This window comes from Acanthochromis polyacanthus, chromosome 15 (genome assembly GCF_021347895.1).
Source record: "Acanthochromis polyacanthus isolate Apoly-LR-REF ecotype Palm Island chromosome 15, KAUST_Apoly_ChrSc, whole genome shotgun sequence".
In the NCBI taxonomy this organism is placed as follows: domain Eukaryota; kingdom Metazoa; phylum Chordata; class Actinopteri; family Pomacentridae; genus Acanthochromis; species Acanthochromis polyacanthus.
In genome coordinates this window covers 34552132-34576505 of record NC_067127.1, presented here as the reverse complement: position 1 = coordinate 34576505, position 24374 = coordinate 34552132, and the positions used below count along the sequence as shown (strand labels likewise).

Sequence of the window (24374 nt, the reverse complement as noted above, 5' to 3'; positions counted from 1 at the left end):
GGGTCCGCACGGAGCCCAGGTGTACCGATGAGGGTTACTGATGACTTCAAACGTAGCTTGTTTCTCACAGTCTAGCAGGTTTGCAAATGAAGATATCAGAAATGCTAATAACTTTATAAAAATATAATGATTCACGATCAGTACTCAAGTTGTGACTGCAGTCCATCATGATGAGAAACACTGTTACTTCCTGTAACAGCCCACAGCCCTAGGAGTGTGGTCCTACCTCTGCAGACATGATCTACTGGTGCGTCCTGAGACAGGGTGAAGTGCCCCATGTGTCCTGGGGAGGGCGCTGCAGACTGTCAGACAGCCAGACATAAAGGACTGCATCATCAGACAGGGGTTGTTTCTTCTAAGGGGGCGTTTGGTTGCTCAGAGGCGGATTTAAAGACCATCTGTGTTTCATGTGTCGAGCTGATTTTGTGCCTCAGACTCTGAGACAGCAACACAAAGGAGACGCATCCATTCATTCATCAGTGGACTGGAACCCTGTGAGCAGTGAACATGGATTTGTTGTTTGTGTGCAGGACCTTTGTTCAGCTGATCTCTGGTAAGATTCATGTCATGTCTCTGTTTTCTTTAGGTGTTTTTTTTTTATTTACTGTTTTTCATTTAGTCTGTGTTATGATGCCATTGTCTGTTAATTAACGTGACAGAAATGTGTGTAAAATATGAATAATCATACTACAGAAATTGGATAACAGCAGATAGCCATGAGATGAAAAGAATATTAGTGAACATAATATGACATATTTAAGCTAATCAGATTTTAGAGTGCAGGGCAGGAATTAGATGTCATCTGTGTGTTGGTTTGGGCAGAGGATGGAGGGTTTCTCCTCAGAATCCAGCTGCCAACTTTCTGCCTCAAAACAACACACTGAACCTCATTGGCTACTGGTATAAGGTTTAGCATCATGCCCTCTGGGTTTTTATTCTACTGATTATGGACATCCCTAAAGTCAGTTTAGGTTTTCTAAATCAGCTGACTCTACAAAGGGTCATAACTCAGATTTTGAGGAACCCAGTTTCCTTGTCAGTTCTCACAGTTTTCTTGTATGTTGATTCTGTTGTTGATTGTTTTTGTCTCCTTTAATGATCCTGCGTAGAGCTGCAGTGATCAATCTGTTGTAAATTCTGACTCAATTTTAAACCTGTTTTTAATTCTAAGAGTGGATTGGTCATTTTTAAGTGAAAACACTTGATTTTCTTTGTCTTCTATCACATGCTAAATCTCTCACATAGCAAGACATTTGAACATGGACTCATCTGATGAGTGTTTTTCAATATTTCCTGATGTTTAATTGACCAAATAATTAGTCAGTTGATCGAAACAGTATTCAGTAAGGTGATTTATAATTTAGTTTCAGGCTTTACCCCTGTTTTATCTCTTTATCAATCACATTTTTTTTTATTTTTGCAGTGAAATCCAGCAGTGGAAAGTATTGTGCTCATTTTGAGGTACTTAAACTTTCTTGAGTACTTCTGTTTTATGGTACTTTATAATTCCTCTCCACTGCATTTATTTAGTGATATCAGCTGTTTGTTGCTTTGCAGATTTAGAGCATGATGAAAAAAGAGATGAACAAATTAGATTATGAAAAATTTGCTTCCTGTACTTCAAGCAGATTTTGCTTCTTATGCTATACGTTAACTTAAAGGGCCAATGTGTAGGAGTTGGTCACATCCATGAATGATCCTCAGACATGGAGGAGAATGTATGGTTGCTGGCGGATGGCGAAACCTGTGGAGGAGGTCCCACTCCCTCTGTAGATAGGAAGGGAACATAAACACAACTATTCTTATTTTCACTTAATTTAATCTTTGTATTATATTCCATTTCTGCGGATAGAGCCCCTTAAATCCTACACACTGGGCTCTTTCTTAACCTTTTGACTGCAAGACATTCCCTTGTACCAGAGCGTTTGTTGAGTCTCTCTTCCGGAAGTATCACATCAGCTGCCTAACATACTTCCATTCAAGTGGACAGGGATGCAGCTAGAAGTGGTTTTAAAGTTTGTGGCCCTTGAAAGCAGCACTAACACTCTGAATATCTTCGCTGACAGCTTGAAGGACCCCTGCTGGCTTCAGGGCCCCTTCAGTCAATAAGCTTTCCTCCAAAAATAGCAACTTCACACAGAAGAAATCTGAGAGATAATTTCCAGCACAATGTTTTCAATTCAAGCTGTAACTGCTGATTAGTTTAACTGTTGATTTTTTTTATTGATTTATCGATCATCAGTTTTGTGTATAAATGTCAGGAAACAGTGAAAAATGTCCAGAAGAAGACGTTCAAATGTCTTACTTTGTTGAACACCCAAAGAGGTTCAATTCACTGAGAGAAAACAGAAAAACACAAACTCTGATACTTTTGAGAAACTTGTATATTCAAATAGTTGCAAAGAACTTCTCTTGCCATCAACCAACTGATTAATTTACCTGTTATTTGGACTTTACTATCAACCAACTGCCCGTTTGCTTTAAGGTCAACAGACCTCGAGCTGCATGGATTCAGTTTGTTCAGACCTGATAGTCCACATTATCCCATCATGATGTGACGATGTTTCAAAGAGCTTCTCGTCATGTCAGGAATGTTTGTCTTTCTCAGTCTTTGAGTGTCTCATAAATGTTCAGTGGGGGCTGAGGTCAGGTGACTTTGGGGGAAAGTCCATGACAATCAGGACTTGTTGATCTTCTTTGACCTTTAAGTCAGACCTTCGAAGTGTGTTTGGGCTCTTTATTCTGCTGCGGTAAGAATCCTTCTCCACAAAGAGTGAGGGTTGGGAGCACGTCTATGACTAAAGAAGCAACCCTTCAGCACTTGAATCTTCCCAGTATCATGTTTGACTGTGGGTTTATCCACTGTGGTATCATTCTCTCTCTCAGAATGTGAACGTGTTTGATTGTCTGTCTCTTTGTGTTGACCGTGTGATAAACTGGAGACCTGTCCAGGATGTACTCCACTTCCTGACTCCAGACTCCATACTCCAGCCCCCCTTTTGCTCAGAATTACAATCTGACTTTTGACAACGTCACTTAGTTTGGACATCTCGTTTCCTACTATCATAATGCTATTTAATGAGCAGTGTTCTGCTGCAGGTGGAATTAGTTGAACAAATCTCTGATGGGTCAATTAGATCCAGCAGAGTGTTCAACAGAAGGATACAACTCAAGACAATGTGACCTTTAGTTAACATGGTCAATGACACTAATCTGCTTTAGTTTGATTGAAGACTGAGAAGCAAAACATGTCAGGACCTTTTAAAAGTTTCTAATAATCAGACTTTATGATTAGGTTATTCTAAACATAACATAAGATGTAACTCCAAACGGAGCTGCACAGTGGCTCGGTGGTCAGCACTGTTGTCAGGCCTGGATCTTTCTGAGTTTGCATGTTCTCCCTGTGCACACTCTGACTTCCTCCCACAGTCCAAAAACATGCTGAGGTTAATTGGTGATTCTAAATTGTGTGTAGGTGTGAATGTGAGTGTGATTGTTTGTCTCTGCATGTAGCCCTGTGACAGACTGGTGACCTGTCCAGGGTGTCCCTTGTCTTCACTGTAAGTCAGCTGAGATAGGCTCCAGTCCACCCACAACCCTAATGAGGATTAGGCGGTGTATAGATGATGGATGGATGGATGATTTCAAACACACATAACACAACAAATAAAAACTATTTTAACAACACAAGTTCCATACAGTAGTGTGATGAAGGATGGCTAGCTTAACAGACAGTTAAAACATTGGCCAATCAGAAGCCACTACGCTCTGCTGGTCTGCAGAGGAGAGCTCTCTTTTTGTGTTCCTGGAAGACGTTTCAGAGGAGAGTGCTTGCTGGGACTGTTCAGACTTATATTTGGTGTTACTTGTCATTTTCTCAGTGTGTGTGCATTCTACCGGTATGCTGAATATGTTCTTTGTCTATATTTATGATGACAGTTGTTATTACATGTTTATGTAGTTTTATATACTTATTGTTGGCTTCTTTCTATTTGTTTCTTGTTTATGGAACCACACATGGAGATGCATATATGTAACCTCTGTAACAGAGTATAAAGAGCAAAGGAGAAAAAGTGAACATTGCATTGCATTACATTCTCACCGATGCCAACCCGGGGCCACAACTTATTGACGGTGAAAATTCATACAGCCTTTGAATCTGCAAAACACGTAGGAAATAGGCCAAGTGAACATAGCATTTAAATGATATTGCACAGTGGTACACTCACTAGTGTTGTATTCTGTACTGGCATGGCATATCTGAATTAATGGCAGGAAAGTACCTGAGCCCCCTCCCAGCATTTTATCTTTACAAGGCTGTGAGATTGAAGTTGTGCCCCGTTACAATTATCTTGGTGTTTTAATTGATGATCGGCTCTCTTTTAAAGAGAAAACCTGAAAAAAAAGATGAGGGCTAAAACTGGGATTCTTCTTTCATCACAGATCTCGTTTTTCTTTTGCTGCCAGGAAAAAGTTGGTTGCTGCCACTTTTCTCCCTGTGCTTGATAACGGCGACCTTTTATACATGAATGCCTCAGCGAATTGTTTGCATCTCTGGATTCTGTGTATCATGGTGCCATAAGGTTCATCACGGGTTGCAGAGTCCTTACTTACCACTGCACCTTATATGATCGAGTTGAATGGCCCTCCTTCACGACGCGCCGTCTTATCCACTGGTACACTTTTTTTTATAAAGCAATCCTAGGTCTACTTCCACATTATTTATGTGACTACATTTCCAGAAACCACAGCAATTACTGCTTATGTTCCAATGATTTATACTTGTTAAACATGCTAAAAGTGCATTCTGAATTAGGGAAACACTGTTTTAAGTATTCTGCACCTGCTGCCTGGAACTCACTGCAGAAGACACTGAATCTGAAGGATCTCATCACGATTGGAATTAAAAAAAAAAAAAAAACATATGAAGGATCTTGCAGCAGCTATTTTTTACATTTGTTGTTTTAATGTAAATTCTTAATCCTGTGCTTTAATCTACCATGCATTTTATTTATTTTGTTGAGTGAGTTAGAGTTGTCTGTTTTTAATTGTTCCACTTTTAATGTTTCTCTGGCTGCGGTCTTGGACAGGCTTCCCTTGGAAAAGAGGTCACTGTATCTCAGCGGGACCGACCTGGTTAAATAAAGGCTGAATAAAGATTTTTTTTTAAATAAAAATAATTAGAAAATACTGAACAGCAGCTGCATTGATCACAGTGGTAATGCTATTGTTTTTTAGTCTCATTGTTGTTTTTATGTTGTTGTTTATATCCTCAGCTGTGTTGCTGATGTCATCATGGTGTGTTCAGGGTCTGCGTGTGGACATATCTCCCAGGAAACCTCTTTTCAGGGTAGGCACACGCCAGCAGCTGGTCTGTTCAGTTCAGGACTGTGCAACAACGCCGAGCATCTCCTGGTCTCTGCTGGTCGACCGACCGCTGACCGGCACCGTCAGCACCAGCAGCACTCGCTCCATCGTAACCTTTGACCCTGTGACGACGGAACACGAAGAACTGTGGCAGTGTAAAGTCAGCTGTGGAGAAGAGAAAAAACACATCAAAACCTCAGTGAAGGTTTACTGTGAGTACATGCAGAAACACTGCAGAGGTTTTGCATAGGATGAACTCTTTTCTTTTTGCATGTTTACTTGATCCTCTTTGTTTCAATACGGCTTTAGAAATGGGACTTTATGAAAACACAAATTAAGTAAGAAAGAATGAAACCATTGGTAACATTTTGCTGTACAGCTCTGTAATGTTCTAGAAAGTAATTACAGGGAATATAAAGTTTATACCACCCACCTAAACATTTGCAGGTCAGGCAACTCCCCCCACACCCCATGACAACAGCAGTCCTTGATACCAGTTGTTACCTCGACACACTGCAAGAACTGCTCAGGAGTGGCCCAGGAGGAAACACGACAAAGCTAAGGTGTTCACCCCGGTTCCACACTTCCCAGATCCAAATCCGATTGAGCCTACAAACACTGCCTGTCCAAAATTTTTTTAAAAAGTCACAAACTCTAATATTTCATTGGACCGCCTTTAGCTGTGAGAATGACAGTCATTCACCTTGGTATCGTTTCAATAAGATTCTGCAATGTGTCAGCATTGATTTCTGTCCAAAGCTGCATTAATTTCCTACCAAGATCTTGCATTGATGATGGGAGAGTCAGACCACTGCACTAAGTCCTCTCCAGCATGTCGCAAAGATTCTCAGTGGGACTGAGGTATGGACTCTGTGGAGGTCAATCCATGTGTGAAAATGATGCTCCCTGAACCACTCATTCACAATGTGAGCACCATGAATCCCGGCATCGTCATCTTGGAACATGCGCATGTCATCAGGGAAGAAAAGCTCCACTGATGGATAGACCTGGTCATTCGGTATCTTCAGGTAGTCAGCTGACCTCATTCTTTGGGAACATAAGGTTGGTGAACCTGACCAACCCCAGATCATAACCCTAACCCCCACAGGCTTGTAGGCACTAGCCATGATGAGGGCATCACTTCATCCACCTCTCTTCTTACCCTGAAGCCCCCATCCCTTTTAAACAGGGTAAATCTGGACTCATGAGATCACATGACCTTTATCCATTGCTCCAGAGTCTCAGCTTTATGATACCTAGCAAACTGAAGCCTTTTTTTCTGATTAGCCTTACTCATCAGTGGTTTTCTTAGAGCTACAGCTGTTTAGTCCCAATCCTTTGAGTTCCCTTCACACTGTGTGCGGACATGCTCTTACTTTCACTATTCAGTATAGCCTTGAGTTCTATCGTTGATTTCCTACGATCATCTAAGAGGTTGTTCCGACCTCATTTGTTCGTTCACCACTGTCCTTCAAGTTTTAATAATACGTTGGACGGTTCTTAACCAGACTGTAGTAGTTTCAGAAATCTCCTTAGTTGTTTTCTTTGCTTGATGCAGGCCAATAATTTGACCCTTCTGAAACAGTTTACTGTGCATGCGTGGGTTTTGTCCGGGTACTCCGGCTTCCTCCCACAGTCCAAAAATATGCTGAAGTTAATTGATAGTTCTAAATTGCACGTAGGTATGAATGTGAGTGTGATTGTTTGTCTGTATATGTAGCCCTGAGACAGACTGGCGCAGCCTGTCCTCAAACAAAAAATGACCACATAGGTCGTCTGTACATGCCCTTATTACGACCCAGTGTTACGTTTTGACGTATGCGACCTCTAGCGGTTGAGTAAATATCGACACTCTGGAGTCGCAGGTGAAACATCACCATGAACAAACATTTATCTAACACTATCCCTGTCCCTACCCCTAACCCTAACCTTAACCATAACCCTAAACCCGTGTTGGGAAAGTGAGGAAAAAGCCGTTTTGCGACGGAAAAGCCGTTTTGTGAATTAAATCCCGTAATGCGTTCCTTTTCCCCGTAGGGGCACTAACGTAAATACGCTCTCACGGGTCGTATTCCGGTGCATGGTGCATACGACCGATGCGGTCATATGAATTTGAGGACTTGTTGGACTGGCGACCTGTCCAGGGTGTCCGCTGCCTTCACCGAAGTCAGCTGGGATAGGCTCCAGCACCCTCCGCGACCCTAGTGAGGATAAAGCGGTGTATAGAGAATGGATGGATGGATGGATGAAACAGTTTAAAATCCTTTTCATGACCACAGGATATGTCTTCCAACACGGTTGTTTAAGAAGTGAGAAGCTCCTCACTGCATCATCTAGGGTTAGACATCTAAACTATGAAAAAACATATCTGGAATAATGTTGTTAGAAAAACAATGTTTTCCATATTTTAAAATCCGCTGTCTTGATGACAGCCCTGCACCCTGTTACCACTACTTAAAGCAGCTCCATGAGGTCATCACCTGGAAATGTTTCCTGTTAAAGTGTCAAAACTCAACTTGTGAAATGCCTTCCTCCTTAATGAGACCGTTAGTTGAGTTGAGGTATTTTTGGTATACATCCGACAGTTCTGTTCCGCTTCTAATCCAGATGAGATGTCACATCAATGAAAAATTTAATAATCGCATCATGATTTGAGAAAATAAGTGGCTGTAAAAAAGCACATGAAATTGCAGCAGTGAATGTTTAGTAGACAATATAAAAAAAGAAACCTGACAGACACAATAATAAATTAAGTATCAAGAATTAAATGTAATGACAATAGGACTGTTTTTTATTTAAAAAGAAAAATAAGAAATTTCATTTAAAAAGGGACCTTTTAGGATACTCAAGGCACCTGGTATAGTACATAAAACATAATATGAAAAATAGAAATACAGTCAAAGGGACAACCTGCAGGGTTTGTAGGTAAGATCAAATGACAGTCTGAAAACTTACATGTCACAGTGAGTCTTAGGGAGTTCAAAACCTGGAGAGAGGAAAGTACATCTGATCAGTGCCAGAGGAGGGTTTAAAGAGTGGGTGTAGTGGTGAAAGACGTCAGAGAGGCACTGAGGGGCAAGAGTGTGGGGTGACTTGTGACTTCATACACACACACACACACACACACACACACATATATATATATATATATATATATATATATATATGATACACATTTACATAAAAAATACAAGTAATTAATTTTACAACATGCATTGAAATAAAACCTTTGCCCTCAATGAAAACATTTGCCCTCCAGGAGCCTGGATATGATTGGATTGATCATAGCCTTAAATGCATTCAGAGATACCAGACTTTGGAGTTTGAGCTCTGACTGCAGAATGTTCCATGTAGTTCTGGCAGCAAATCTAAAAACATTCTTCCCCATGTCCAAACGGAATCCAGTGTACTTTGTTGATGGATGAGGGACTTTGTTGTGAGGATGTAATCGGAGTGAGAACATTACCGCTGAACCCAGTCTGGGATTAAGACTCCAGAAAAGACTCCATTACCGTGGTCCAGGCAGGAGGTGACATGTCTGGATGAATGTAACAGAATCAGAAAATGAAGGTATAGAGTGGGCATATGCAGATTTGGTGACAAATTTGATGTGTTCATCAGATGATAAGGCATTGTCCTGGAACACATTCAGGCTGCAAACTATCATACTACCATCAGTTACTAGAGATTGATCTCCAACATTGTGTAGTAGCTCATTTGAAGCCAGACATGTGAACTTTCACTGCATTTTGTTGCTGGTTAATATGGGCAAGTGTGATGAGTACCGGGTTGTGAGGTCACAGACACAGTTGGAGAATGACTGTGGGGACGTTGATTTGAAGATGAGGCAGTGCTTGTGGATTATCTGTCCAAAGGGATTTAGACAGTAGCAGTTCCAGCACTGAACCACTCCTGTTTAATATCTAGAGCAAATTTTAGATTTTTAATACATACTGTGTATCATTCCATATCTGTACAACTTTTTCCCACTGAATACACATTGCTATCACATCACAGGATTTTCTTTAGCAGAATTCTCATTTTGCTTGTTGTTAACAAACTAACAGTTGCTTATTGCTACTATTCCATGGTTACTGGGTACCTCCATCTGCTCAGGGAGATCATTTGATATGATCCACAGCTCCAGAGGGGGTGGAGGTAGCAGTGACTTTTCTTGATAAGTGTTTAAAATGGTTGGTTGTTTGCCTGTATGTTTCCAGACAGATAAACGTTTGTCCTAAAGTGTCCGTCTATTGTGTTCCAGCCCTCCCATCATACCCTGCAATCTCAGGTCAGGACCAGCTGAGATTAGGGGCAGAATCCATCCTGTCCTGCCAGGTGTCTGACATACACCCTTCTGAGTACCTGGACCTCACCTGGCTCAGAGGAGACACCATCCTGCAAAGTTCCAAGGGAGATGCTGGATCCAGCTCAGTCCAGTCTGACTACAGGTTTATGCCTCTGAAACAGGACTCAGGAGTAAACATCACTTGCAGAGCCACACTGGAGCTGCTGGACCTACCAGCAGAGAACACGACCACAGAGACCACCATCACTCTCAACCCCCTCTGTGAGTTTGGGCTGGGTTCTGAGTCCTCTAGTCTGAGGGTTGCTGTTCACGTCTTCCTGGCTGAGATGCTGCAGTAGTCGGTCTGACAGATCTAAGCCCTGAATCTTCCCCCTCTTGTCTGCAGATGCGCCTGTTGTCATGGCGATATCAGAATCTATGGTGCTGATGGACGGTTCTCCGCTCAATCTCACCTGTTCGGCGGAGGGAAACCCTGAGCCAAATATCACCTGGAGCTTCAGGACAGTGGACGGCCGGTCTCTGTGGCAGGGTCGAGGCAGTGAGCTTGTCTTCAAGGCAGTGGGACTGTCTGACGCTGGGCAGTATGAGTGTGAGGCCCGAAACACAGAAGGGAACCACACCGCCACTGTGGACATCACTGTACATGGTAAGACTGAAGCTCCTGTTTCATTTTCTGCAGTCTAAAGCTTTGTTGTCTCGTTATTGTCCCCTTGGTGTCTCCTTACTGACTCTCTGTTGTCTCCTTACAATCTCCTTGCGAACTCTTGGTTGTCTTTGTATTGGTGTATTTGTAGTCTCAGTTTTCACCACATTGGCCACGTTTACATGAGACCTTTAATTCCTCTTTAATTTGGAATTAAAGTTAATTCCACTTTAAAATCTCCTTGTAAACACGTAATTCTGAATTAAAAAGTTAATTCCGAATAAACTTAATTCCGAATAAACTACCTGGTTTATTCCGATGTTAATTCTGAATAAACTAATTCCTGTGTACGTTCTATTCATGTATACAGTTAATTCCGCTTTAGTTAATTCCGGTCATTCTGCACTCCTGGCTCCTCACGTAGCGATGTAGCGACATACACGTTCTGCGACCTTACTGGAGCGAGCACATACTTCACAGAAATAGTACACCATTGCCGAGTTGCTGTTTCAAAGCGAAAAGCGTGCTTGTCAGTTGTTCCTCCATGTTGTTGGAGAAAAGAAATACCCCGGGAAATGGAGTTTGTTTTCTTGCGGTAAAAAGAGATAGGTCATGTCCACTCCTTGTCCAATCAGAATACTTTCCAACGCCCAACCGTTACAGTGGAATGAAGGAAGGGGAATAAACATGCGGTCCATGTAAACCTTAATTCGGAATTAATATTTCCATGTAAACGGGAAGCACAAAACTTTAATTCCAAATTAATAATTCCGAATTAAAAAACTTAATGTAAACGTGGCCATTGTCTTCTTTTGTCTGTATGTTTTTTCCTTCAGTCTTCATGTTGTCTCCTCTTTGTCTCACTGAATCTTTTTCACCTCCTTCTAGCTTTCTTATCAAGTCTTTATTGTCTTTCTGAGTTCTCCGTGTTGTTTCATTATCTACTTGCCTTTCTACTGTCTCTTAGTTGTTTAATTATTGTCTCTTTTGTGTCGTTTACCTCCTCTTCCTTTACAGTCTCTGCTGTCGTATGTTGTGTTGTCTCCTTATTGGCTCCTTCTTGTGTCGTGTTTATTTGTGGTCCCAATTTTGTGTAGTCATTGTCTTCAGTTAGTCTTTTTATTGACTCTGTTTTATCCTCTGAAAAGGTTTTAGTTGTCTCCTCTTTGTCTCAGTGCTGAGTTCTTATTGGTTCCTTGTTGTCTCGCCACTGTGTCTTTCTGGTCTCTGCCTTGTTTACCTGTGAGCGCTGACACACCTGCCTGCCCCTCACAGCTCCACCCACCAACACCTCCCTGTCACTGAGTCCAGGTGAGGAGGTGGTAGAGGGTCAACAGGTGACCTTTACCTGTCACTCAGATGGAGCTCCTCTCCCCATGCTGGTGCTAATGAGGAATGGAACGGAACTTCAGAAATCTGACAATGCCTCCTCATCCTCATTAAACTTCAGCCTTTCCTCCGCCCGGCTGGAAGACTCTGCTCTCTACCAGTGTGAAGCCTCCAACAAGTATGGATCCCAGCTGGTGTCCAGCTCCATCACTGTCAGAGGTACTTTTACTTCCAATTCGGTTTTAAGAATATTTTCTCTTTGTTTTTGCTCCATATGAATACTTACACCACAAATGATTCAGGATGACACAAAGAAAAGATGAGAATATGAAACAGAAATCCTCCACCAACCTGCTTTCATAACAAGCTGCAGTTCTAAGTATGTTTACATGTGTTTGTGTTTGATTGAAGAAGCCCCACTCAAACACAAACAAAACAAACACAATATTCTGTTTTCTAGTGAAATTTTCTAATTTCAAGATAAAACTGAGCTGTTAAATTTAGCCCCTAAAATAATTGTGTAATTAGCAAAAACCTGTGGATCTTCATGGAAGCAGTGTCTCTGCAGTGTTTGTGATGATGTGAATGTATTGTTTCTGGTAGGAGATGTCTTCTGTCCTGTGCAGTAAAGCCAGTTTGAATTACAGTTAATTATGTAGTTCTTAACAGAGTATAATGAGCAGAATTTCTTCTGGAAAAGCAATATCAATAAATCCTTAGTGCTATAATCGAGGAGGTTCTCACATCTGGTTCTTGAAAGCATTTCATTTCTCATCTAAGAGGTTTCCTCCATTCTCAGTGTCTGGTGGGAGTTCAGGTTTATCTTCACCCTCACTTGAAAATGTTAATGGTAGTGAATCTGTCTGGGGAGGGATTTTAGGACTGTTAAGTACCTGATAGGTTGTGTCATACACCTCCTTCACTGTTCAGTGTTGGCTGTTTCATTTAACATAGATGGCTTTCTTCATTCCTCTCTTCAGCCATCTGTCCTCTCTCCAGAATGAGAACATTGGTATCCCTTATCCTGTAACTGCAGGTGGACTCCTGAGTGTTGAGGAACTGCTCTCCTGAGCTGAACAATGTGCTTGTGGAGCACTATTCTTTAGTCTCACCTCATAGTGTTACTGGCTCTGAAACGCACTGCTGTGCTATGTTTGAAGAAAATCCCTCTCAAGACCCCAGATACACCAGCTTCATATAACATGACAATGGTGTTTTTCCTGTTTTCTTCTCTCTGGTGTTGTGCAACTTTTTTCCAGATCTCTTATTTGACTTCATGAAAGCCCATTTGGAATACTTACAGGTTTTCAGTGCTTTCTTAGGCAAGGCAAGTTTATTTGTGTAGCACAATTCATACACAAGACAATTCAAGATGCTTTGCAATGGCAAAAAAATACATCACAGAATGGTAAAGTTAATAATAAAGATGATTTAAAGGTAGACATTAAGACACTAAAGTCATAGAAAGAAAACATAAAAGTGCATTGAAAGTCAGAAAACAGACTGAGCATCTAAGAGGAAGCTACAATGAACAATTAGGTTTTCAGGCCTGATTTTAAAGAGCCGACAGTTTGAGCAGACCTCAGGCGTTCAGGAAGTTTGTTCCCCAGGTGATTAGCATAATAGCTGAATGCTGCTTCACTAGTCCTGGTTCTGGTTCTGGGAACACACAGTAAACCTGTCCCTGATGACCTGAGGGCTCTGGATGCTCCATATGGAGATTATAAGTCCAGGATGTATTTTGGTCCAAGACCAGCTTTGTAGACCAGGAGTAAGATTCTGAACTCTATCCTTTGACTAACAGGAAGCTAGTGTAGTGATCTGAGGACCGGTGTAATATGGTCCAGTTTCCTGATGTTAGTTAGGACTCTGGATCAGCTGAAGCTGCTTGATTGATTTCTTGACCTGTAAAGACACCATTACAATTATGTACTTATTGATTGGTGTGTGGTACTTTTCCTTTCCCTCTACCTTGGTAGAGACCTTCTTGGCCCAGCGCTGTAAGGGTCTGATTGCTCATGCTTATGCTCCAGTGGGTGGTGGGAATAAAACAGCAGGTGTTGGTCTTTGGTAGGTTTCCTATGAACTTCAGCATTGAGACTTCCATCCTCAATGTGTGCAGCACAGTCCAAAAACTCTGTTCGTGCTGAAATTCCCCTTGTGAACCTGATGTTGCTGTCTACCGAGTTCTACTTGTTGGATTTGATTTGTTCCCTTGAAGGAATTCAGTGCTCTGCTTTTCACTTCATCCATGTGAAGAATGGCTACAATGGGTTAAACTGGAAAGCACATGGCACAGCTGTGATTTTGTCTGAAGTTGGTTCTGCTGTTTAAAGAGCTGTCTTTAAGTTGTTGTCTAACGGTCTCCACAGCCCAGATGTAGACATACTTGGGACTAGTGAGATGGCATCAAATGATAGCTGGGGCCACTTTCCCTTTCTGAATATTGCTGATTAAATCACCAATAAAGTACATAAAAAAGATTGTTTCCACAGATGAATTCAAATCCCGATGGATAATTCAAGAAAACTGAGACTTGGTTTCAGTATGAATTTCAGTTTCAGCTGGATCAGTAAAGTGTTGTTGTTTCCTCAGCACACCCTCTACAGGTGGAGGCGAGTCCTCAGGTCTCAGCAGAACGAGGTTCAGCTCTGATTCTCACCTGCAATGCTTCCGGATGTCCCCACCCCCTTGCCCTCACCTGGAGCAAGGCAGACCAGGACCAGAGCGTCCTGAAAAAGACGCAACAGCAGAACGGAGTGTCTCTCCTCCACCTGCAGGACCTGGACCTCCAGGATCAGGGAGAATACAGCTGTGAGGCCAAGTGTGACTCCGTCGTGAGGACCAAATCCATCCAGGTCTACATTTACTGTAAGTCGAGGACACCTTAAACACCTGACAGCAGGTCTTCATAATTTTACTGAAAAAATTCTGACTTAAATCATCACATTTAGACAGAGTCTGAGAGAGAAGGACAGGCTGAGTTATAAATATGTGAAAAATGAAGAGTTATCGGGCTGTACAGTGGTGTAGTGGTTAGCACTTTCGTCTTGTAGCAAGAAAATCCCTGGTTCACATCCCAGGGTGGGCCTGGGATCTGTTTGCATGTTCTCCCTGTGCATGTGTGAATTTTCTCCGGGCACTCCGGCTTCCTCCCACAGTCCAAAAACATGCTGAGGTTAATTGGTTACTCTAAATTGCCCGTAAGGTGTGAATGTGAGTGTGATTGTTCGTCTGTATATGTAGCCCTGTGACAGACTGGTGACCTGTCCATGGTGTCCCCTGCCTTCGCCTGAGTCAGCTGAGATAGGCTCCAGCCCCTCTGCGACCCTAGTGAGGATAAAGCGGTGTGTAGAGGATGGATGGATCAAGAGTTATCCTCATATTGTAATCTGCACTGTTTTGTTGTGCGATAAAACAAAAAGTCTTAAACACAATGTCAGTTAATCCACCATACCTTTAAATTTATTTTACAAGTCCTGTGTTTTCCAGATAACTTTCCTCATAATGTTCTGAGTTTTTTTTAATAGTGTATGAGGTTATTATTAAATATTATAGGTCAGACTGTAATGAGACCTCAGAAGTTCTAAATACTTTTAAAAAGCTGAAAGAGGAAGAAATACAGAGACCTTGAAATAAAGCCAAATGTTGGTCTACAATGAAGACTGAGGTCACTTGTGTAAGTTTTTAAAACCATTGTTTGGTGTTTCTTTCTGAATGTTCCCAGCAGTGCAGCAGGAGTCAGAGTTCCAGTCTCAGAGGTTTAATTAAAAACAAAAACTCATAAATCAGATATGAGGCTTCTGTGTGTGCAGATGTTCTGAGCTGCTTGTAAGCCTGAGGGGAGTCTACAGAAAAAACATCCACTTATGACTAAACAGAATGTAGATTCATAATGAGAAGTTGCTGCAGGTCTCGGTTCAGTTTGTTTGGACACATTCAGTCCTGCTGCTCTAACAGCAGAGATCAGAGGTTGGAGAGCGTTACGCTGTTGCTTTAGGGTTACAGAGCAGCAACATTTTCTCACACAGCTCTGCTTTTGAAAGACTGATGTAGTGATAAACTATATTTTCCTGGAAGCCATGTCCACTGTTAACTTTATAAACACACTACTCCCAAAATTACTAACTAAAGTTAAAAAAAATAGTCCTCACTAATGCATTTTCCTCCTGTATGAGTAACGTTTACTGCAAACTCCAGTGATCATCTGTTTTTGAGAATCATGTAACTTTTTGTGGAGCTTTTTTCTGGAGAACAAACTTCAAAAATTTTCTGTCAGGAAGTGACACAACAGGGGAGAGAAATACCAAATATTTCACCACCCACGCACACATATTTACAGTTTCATCTAGCAGACGCTTTTATCAGAAGTGACATCCATCTGAGAGCAGATACAATTCCAGCAAGGATCTAGTGAGGAGAAAAAAACCTGGATAAGAGCCATAAAACAAACATTTAACCCCCTGAACACTTTAACTAAAACACTGTGAAACCCTCCCACAGAGAGACAGGAGTCAACGTTTCTGACAGTAATCCTCTCATAAAGAGGCTTCATCAGGCAGCTGAGCTTCAGCAGTTTGACTCAGTTCACAGAAAAGTTCATGAACGGTAGCAGGAACATGAACTTCATAACTGTCATCTGAGTCCTTTAGTTTTTAGCTTTGGCCATTCTGATATATCTGATATACCTAAATGTTGATTGCACCTCTATCTGACCCTAAAGCAACAGCTGTAGTTCCTAAGTCTATAGACACCTTATTTTTTTACTTATTATTTGAATTTTTAAAAAAAAAACAGAAGTTAATCAGCTGCAGTTACTGATTTGATATGGCAGATGATTCTATCAGATCATAGCAGGCTTTCTTTCAGGACCTGCATGATGTCATTAGGAAGAACAGTCTGCCACCGACTTGGAATTTAAGAGTTTAATCTGTCTCTCTGTCTTTTTAACAGAAAACTCAGCGTTTCCCTCATCTTGGGGATATTAGAGAGAGTTAGAAGAAAAATGGTCTTACCCACAAAAAATCCAAACTGATTTTTTTGTCATTTCTGTAATATTTTATTGGTCAATATTTCAGTGACAGAGGTCTAACCCACAACCCAAATATAACATTAGAGTGGCACTTCCAGTGTTAGACCATTCTTTGAATCCATTTTTCTCAAAAACTACAGACAGTGAGTTAGAGCACTCCGCTTCCAAACCCTTCAACAAATGCACAGCTTTCACTAAACTCGCTTTCGAGAACAGAACATCTCTAACTTATACACAAATCTCTGGTTCTTCTTCTCCCCAGCGTTTCCGTCTGATCCGGTTCTGAAAGATCCAGGTCCCGTGGTGCTGGACCAGAAGGCGGACTTTCACTGTGGTGTCCTTAATGTCTTCTCACCCAATCAGCTGAGGATCCGGTGGTTGTCGGGAAACACAACCCTGATGCTGAAGTCATTCGGGTTCTCTGGTTCCTTACAGAACATCTCATCAGTTCTTCAGCACCAGATTGAGGAGGATCAGCAGGTCCTCACCTGCAGAGTAGAACTGCTGATGGAAGATGGAGACGTGTGGAGGTACAAGAGGACAAGTATCTCTCTGCAGGTCCACTGTGAGTGTTTTTATTTGATATGATGATAATCTGGATTTCAAAGATTTAAGGCTCAGGTTACTGTGAGCACTCATCCTCAGGCCAGAACCAAGCAAAGGAACAGGCACGGAAACCACTCAGGCAAACTGGGACTTAAACCCTAGGGCCTCAAACGCTCACCCTCATTCTGATTTGAGTTTAATAACTACAGATTCAGGTTTAAGTTAAATTCAATTCAATTTTATTTATTTGGTACCAATTACAGTCAAATTGTCTCAAGACACTTTACAGAACCCATATGCCTGAACCCCCAGAGCAAGCCTGAAGGCGACAGTGGCAAGAAAAACACCCTTTTAACAAGGAAAAAACCTTGAATAGAACCCGTTCACCCATGTTCAAGTACTAATATATTCAGATTAAGGTTTCAGTAGACCTGATTTCCTGGTCTTGTTCATTTCACATTGAAGTAAGCCCTGACTGTTTTTCTAAAATCCAGGTACAGGATTTACTGAACTGCAGGTTTTGATCAATCCGTGATCAGGCATTTGTCAGAATTATTTCCACCAGGCGTCACCTTGTTTTACCTCCTCAGTCTGCCTCAGCCAACACAAAACATATAAAACCAGGATGCACTGACTAAATCAGGTCAAGCTTTGCTTTTACAGGTCTCCTGAATTTCCAAATTATAATTTTGTGATTTAACCCTGGGGTTTTGTTAACCATTTATTCTAATTCAATAAAACATACTCAGGTTTTCATCTCCTAACCTGTGGGATTTAATCAAACTAAAACTTAGATTTAACTAACCTCAACTTTAGATTTAGTTAAGATCACATTCAACTTTCATTTAACTTAATTTTTGTTAAACTCAGATTTAGGTTTTGTTAAACTCCTGGTCTCTTTGTGTTTCAGATCCTCCAAAGACAACCTCCCTGTCACTGAGTCCAGGTGAGGAGGTGGTAGAGGGTCAACAGGTGACGTTTACCTGTCGCTCAGATGGAGCTCCTCCCCCCATGCTGGTGCTAAGGAGGAATGGAGCGGAACTTCAGAAATCTGACAATGCCTCCTCATCCTCACTAAACTTCAGCCTTTCCTCCGCCCTGCTGGAAGACTCTGCTCTCTACCAGTGTGAAGCCTCCAACAAGTATGGATCCCAGCTGGTGTCCAGTTCCATCACTGTCAGAGGTCAGATGCTACATAATCAGAATGACAAACTTTATTCTTATTGGACCGTGCATTCCTGCCTACAGCTTCCCACTTTAATTGAGGATTTCCTTATTATTTTCAGTTTACATTTACTTTCGTGTAGGAGAAGCCATACTTCTTCTGCCTTTTCCTGAGTGTGTTTTTTTCTCTGTTCTGACAGAAGTCCACTACTCACTCCTTCACAAAGACACCAACACAAAAATGAACTCTGACTGTACAGCAGACCGATGAGTCTAAAACCTGATCTCTCATCCTCCCTTTATGGGCTGATCACACAAAACTGGACTGATACCAACTGCAGCTATGAGAGATTTAGTTATATTACAACAATAAAGGTTGCCCAAAGCTGCTGTACAATGAAACTATCAAGGATAAAACTGCAGTAAAACTAAAAGCTTAGTTTCATTGTGAGCCTCTCAAGAGTAAAGCCAGGTGAAACTTTAAAAAAACGGGGAAAATACTTAAAATACAAATCAATCAAGCAAAACAAACCTATGGGAGTATTTGGAACTCTTATAACTAATTAGTTAAACAACCTTACATGTGGCTGAAAAAGATAACTAACCTGGGGCGAAATTTAGATTTGACCTTTGTTGAACAGGTCGTTGAACATGGTAAACGTAACATGCTTTTACATTAGGAAAATTAACCAAACATACACTACGGTTCAAAAGTTTGGGGTCGCTAGCATTTACGTGTCACATGTTAGGACAGAAAACACCCAGAAATGTCTTGGGGTAAGACAGTACGTACTGTAAGTTACTCTGACATCCAGTTATATGACAGGTTTGTCCAGTATTAAGTAATGATGTTCTGGTTCAAGTCTTGCTGAAAGGTCAACTGGTTCAGCTGAGCTGTTTTCACATGCTTTTACAAAGAAAAGATGCTTGTATGAAGTTCTAAGTATAACTCTTACTTCTTTTTTTTTAAAATTTTAAAGTCAGGAGCACAATTTCAATACAATTTCACATTTCAGCAGTTTGTTTTTATTCAGTTTACAGTCTTACCTGAAGAGTCCTTTAAATACATAAAACCCAACAACAGATTACATAGAGAGTATGTATCCAAACAAATCTTCCTTCATCATCATTCCAGCAGTTAGTCAGCAGTTCGAACGACCAGGAAGTAACTGTCTGAGTAGGTTAGGCATCCCTCACTCTTATCTGTGGAGTTCAGAAAGAAGGGTCTTATTATTTCTTTCAAATGTAGAAATCAGTCATCAAAATAGGCCTAAACATGGTTACATGGCTAAAAACACAGCAATAATGAGTAGGATAATCACTTTGTTATTTTTCAATGAAAATGTCAAATGTCTCTGGTGCCACAACAAAGTCAGCATCTTTGCATTTTGGTGCAAATTGAAAAGATCAAATCTCAGAATCTCAGAGTCTTTGAATTTTTTTTCCCTTCCGATTTGATACATTACACAAAATGAAAATACATCAAGAGAATATGACAGAACAAAATGAGAGTGCATTAAAACTAGCAGAATGCAACGTAACACCAACAATAAGCTAAAGAAGTTGATGCTGAGCACTCATACTTGCCAAAAATGCCACAAGTTCTTTTTTTTTGTTTACTTGCTAGACGAAACATCACACTTTGTACTTGTGATGTTGTCTTGAAGCTGGTGAGCCATGTTTGTTTACAACAGCGTTGGTGATATTTGTGTAGTTTATCAGTGTTTTTTTTGCTTTGCACATGCTATTAGTGTCACACAGATGTAAAAGGAACTCAACAAAGAATAGTAACTGTAACTCTGATCTGGTTTCTTATTGGCTAGCTCCTCCGAGGAACACCACAGTCCTCGTCCTGCCATCTACGGTAGTCCAAGAGGGACAAAATGTCACTGTGTGCTGCCAAACCATCAGCTTCCCACCATCAGCTGTAATTCTAAAGAAACTGACTAATGGGACGGAGCTATATTCCAGCAATGGCACATTCCTGTTGGTCAACGTCACAGCCAGAGACTCTGGGCTGTACCAGGTCAATGTGACCAACGACCTCGGATACCAGGTCAAAGTCTTCAGCATCAGTGTCAGAGGTCAGTTACACCAGTTCAAACCAGTCTATAATTCTGTTTCTCCTATTTTGAAATAAGAGAGTTTGGAAATAGGTTTAGAAACACAAACTAATTCATCTTCTACTGTTTTTGTGCAGAGAGAAGCCCTGCACTTTCTCCCCGTCTCAGCGTCATTATCATCCCAGCCATCTGTGCTACCACTGGGCTAGCAGCTTCTGCACTGCTCCTCGACTACCTCAGGAGAGCCAGAAAGAAAGGCTTTTATCAGTTGCCCCAGTCTGCTCCACCTTCAGCCTGAGGTTAACACAGGACCAACTGACTCACTGATATGTGTATTGAATTCCAACCAAGTTCTAAAGTGTGACTACCAGGTCTCTGAAGTTTGGCTGCTGTCTCCCAAAATGTGATTACTGAAGTCTAACATCTTATTACAACAGGTGGTTTGTGCTTCCAAACATATGGTTTTGATAATGCCAAAATGTGGGTTTTAATGTCCCTGCGTGGGCACTGGTTTCCATCATGTGGCTTCAGTATCCCAATATGTGACCTCCACATCCTGACCTGTTGCATCACTTACAAATATAGTGCTACTATTTCCTAACATGTGGCTACTAGGGTACAGCATGTGGCTACCATGTTCCACAACCTGTGGCTTTTAGATTCCAACTGATGGCTATTGGGTCCTAACACATGGCTACTCACTTCCGTTTCTTGGCTTGTATTGCAACATATCACTGCCACCTTTTGAGGATGTGTCTCCCAGCCCACATGTGGCTATCAAGTTCCACACTTTGAAAACCACATCTTCACACATTTTGCTACTGTTTCTGAATATGTGGCTACCAAGGCTATAAGGAGCACTACCACATCCCATGGTTACCACCTTGTGACATGTGACTACCTTGTCCTAATGTGTGACTTTGATGTTGTAATATGTGGCCACCACACAGACGATGCAGCTACAACCTCCCAGCAAGTGGCTGCATAGCTAATACATGTGAATATGGGGCCACCACCTCTCAACAGACAGTTCCTGACTCCAGCTTCAACTCCAAAAATATGAAGTGTATTTTCAAATAACTGATACCTTGATTTATGAGGCTATTACTTTCTAAAATTTGGCTATCATGATTCCAAAATGTAGTTTTGATATTCCAGCATAGGACAAATACTTTATACATGTGGCTACCATGTCACAAATGACTAATGGCCTCCAATATCTGAACACCACATCTCTACATGTGGCTCCCAAACATTAACACATATTTGCATCATTCCAGCAAACACGTCCAGTCATAGCACAATCATACCACACTAGCTTGTTTTCATAACAATCGAGAGGCTGGCGACCACCTCCTGATTCGTGGCTACCACATCCAAAAAAATGTGCTTTTGATGTTGACCGTCCAAGATGTGGCAGCATCCTTGCAGTAAGTGACTATCAAATCCTAACATTCAGTTGGGATATTCCAATATTTGACTGCCGCTCCTCGACTTCAACAGTCTCGCCTGAAAAATAATGGAGGACGTGATCAGCTGCTCAGTTGGGCAAAATAATATGCAGAAAAGTTGGTTTTTTTTTAGCCAGATTCTGTTTAATCAGTGGCTCAGTAAGTCTGAGCCTTTTACAAGTGAACTGTCCCTTTAACTGATCCGTCTGAACATCGAAGCTGAAAGCAGCTTTTTAACATTCAGCCTGTGACTCACTGCTTGTCCTACTGGTGGTGGAAAATAGATTAAACTCAGGTGACTGAGCTGGCTGAAATTACCTAAAAGGTTTTTTGTGCTTCACTTTCAGTTTCTCTTAATCTCTGTTGGTCAGGTACAGCTGCATCTTCAGCGTTTATAAGGAAATGGGTTTTCTTGGGTTTTGTGACCTGAGTGTAGATATGTGTAAAGTTTCTTTTTGTTGGCTTTCATTAAAGATATTTATTTCCTAACGCCTCTCTGGAGTAATGTCGGAATGTGATATAACTTCCTGGGAATGTTTTCACTGGGACTTTCCTGTGATTGAACAACTTTCGCTTTCTTTTCTGGCAGATTAAATGTTTACTGGAAGTCTTCAGGGCGACTCAGCTGTAACCTTGGTGACAACTAAGCTGCAGTTCAGCACACAGAAGACAGACTTTGCTTTTCAACATTTTCTTACCATTCGTTTGGAACACTTTCCTGGCTCAGAGAGAAATTCTCCTTGTTTATTAAAGCCGCTGCAACTTTAGGAACAAAAAGCAACATAATAATGAATATTTCTCTTTAGAAAGTCAATGAACTCCAGGAAATTTTAAAAAAAAAATCAATGAGAAGCAAAAGAACAAATAAAATACATAACTACAAAAGACACAAAACTGTTACTAAAAGACAAAAGACTAAAATAACTATTAAAACACACAAATTACAAAAAAATACACATAAAACAGGCAAAAAATGTACAAGCAACTAAAAACAGACAAAAAATTATGAAGGGACACATAACTACTACAAAATTGCAGATTGGTCATCAGGAAGTCTGGGAATTTTCCTTGTGAGCTGGTACACTACTGTTCAAAAGTTTGGGGTCACCCAGGAAATTTAATGTTTTCCATGAAAACTCACACTTTTATCCACGTGCTAACATAACTGCACAAGGGTTTTCTAATCATCAATGAGCCTTTCAACACCATTAGCTAACACAATGTAGCATTAGAACACAGGAGTGATGGTTGCTGGAAACGCTCCTCTGTACCCCTATGGAGATATTCCATTAAAAATCAGACATTTCCAGCTAGAATAGTCATTTACCACATTAGCAATGTCTAGACTGTATTTATGATTCATTTAATGTTATCTTCATTGAAAAAAAATGCTTTTCTTTCAAAAAAAAGATTTCTAAGTGACCCAAAACTTTTGAACGATAGTGTAAGCCTAAAACTGTGATATGTTCAAAATCACTCTTCTACAGATTTCATTCAGAAATTTCCAAAAATAAACAGTCTGTGCCAGTGTTTTTAAAAGTTCTTTAGCACAGCAGAGATGCTCTGACTGGCTCAGTTGTGAGCAACAGTCACGTGACAAAAGTCCAGGCAATTTTCGGCTGAATTGAAGTCTATGTTTACACGGAGCAGAGAGGATACATGGACCTGCTGTCTCAAAATCTGTCTCTGGGCAAAAGCTGGACAGAATGATTCCTGATGCTAATGCCCCCTGAGGATTTATAGTGGAGTTTAAACATAAGTTTAAAAAAAAAGGTCAAGGGATCATTGTGCTCTGTAGATATGAAAACCCAAACACTGAGATACCATGTCTGCTGAACACCTCCTCACTGTTCTCTAAAAAACAGGAAACTAACTTGGAAAACCAGATGACAGTAACCAAGAGAAACATTAATTCTGTCTGTTTTCAGGCTGAAGGGCAGTGTAATGTGCTAAACAGATGGATTGAAAATGTTCTGCTCCTCAGCTCGTCGTCATGGAAACAGGAAGGCTTCAGATGTGAGGTGTGAAAAGAGGAGTGAATGTGGATGAGACCTCTCGAGTCTTTGGTTTCAATTCAGGCTCTCTCACTGTGACAGTGTGTTCTCAGCGTCTCAGCGTCTCCTCTGGTCCTCATCAGTGAACACAGTCAGCTGACAGGACCACTGGCTGTCAGCTCTCGTCACGTAGCAACAAAACAACCACGCAATTTTATCAGCTGTTGATGACTGTGAAAGCTACAAAAACAGCTTGTAAAAATGAGTTTTGATGAATTCTGATGGTTGCTTCACAGTATGTGGACAGTGTGACATGCTTTGTTTACTGGGTTTAGTGCTTAGATTCGTTCAGTTTGAGATGAAATGAAGGATACTGCACAGGGCCCAAGTGTCAACTTTACACTCTGCTCCTATATTGTAGAGGTTTGGGGGGAAGTGTTTGGTGCAGTTTGCCATTTACACCTCAGTAAATAATA

General features: G+C 41.1%; 1 protein-coding gene across 1 annotated transcript; it reads left to right on the top strand.

Annotated features, from left to right (window-relative positions):
- Positions 1 to 328: 328 nt before the first annotated feature.
- Positions 329 to 22393, top strand: vcam1b (vascular cell adhesion molecule 1b). Its single transcript, XM_022215631.2, has 10 exons — positions 329 to 553; positions 5277 to 5579; positions 9632 to 9937; positions 10062 to 10322; positions 11595 to 11867; positions 14244 to 14519; positions 16943 to 17245; positions 18137 to 18409; positions 20214 to 20474; positions 20591 to 22393. The coding sequence occupies exons 1-10, from the start codon at positions 508 to 510 to the stop codon at positions 20749 to 20751; spliced, it is 2463 nt and encodes an 820-aa protein (XP_022071323.2). The 5' UTR covers positions 329 to 507; the 3' UTR covers positions 20752 to 22393.
- The last annotated feature ends 1981 nt before the right edge of the window (positions 22394 to 24374 follow it).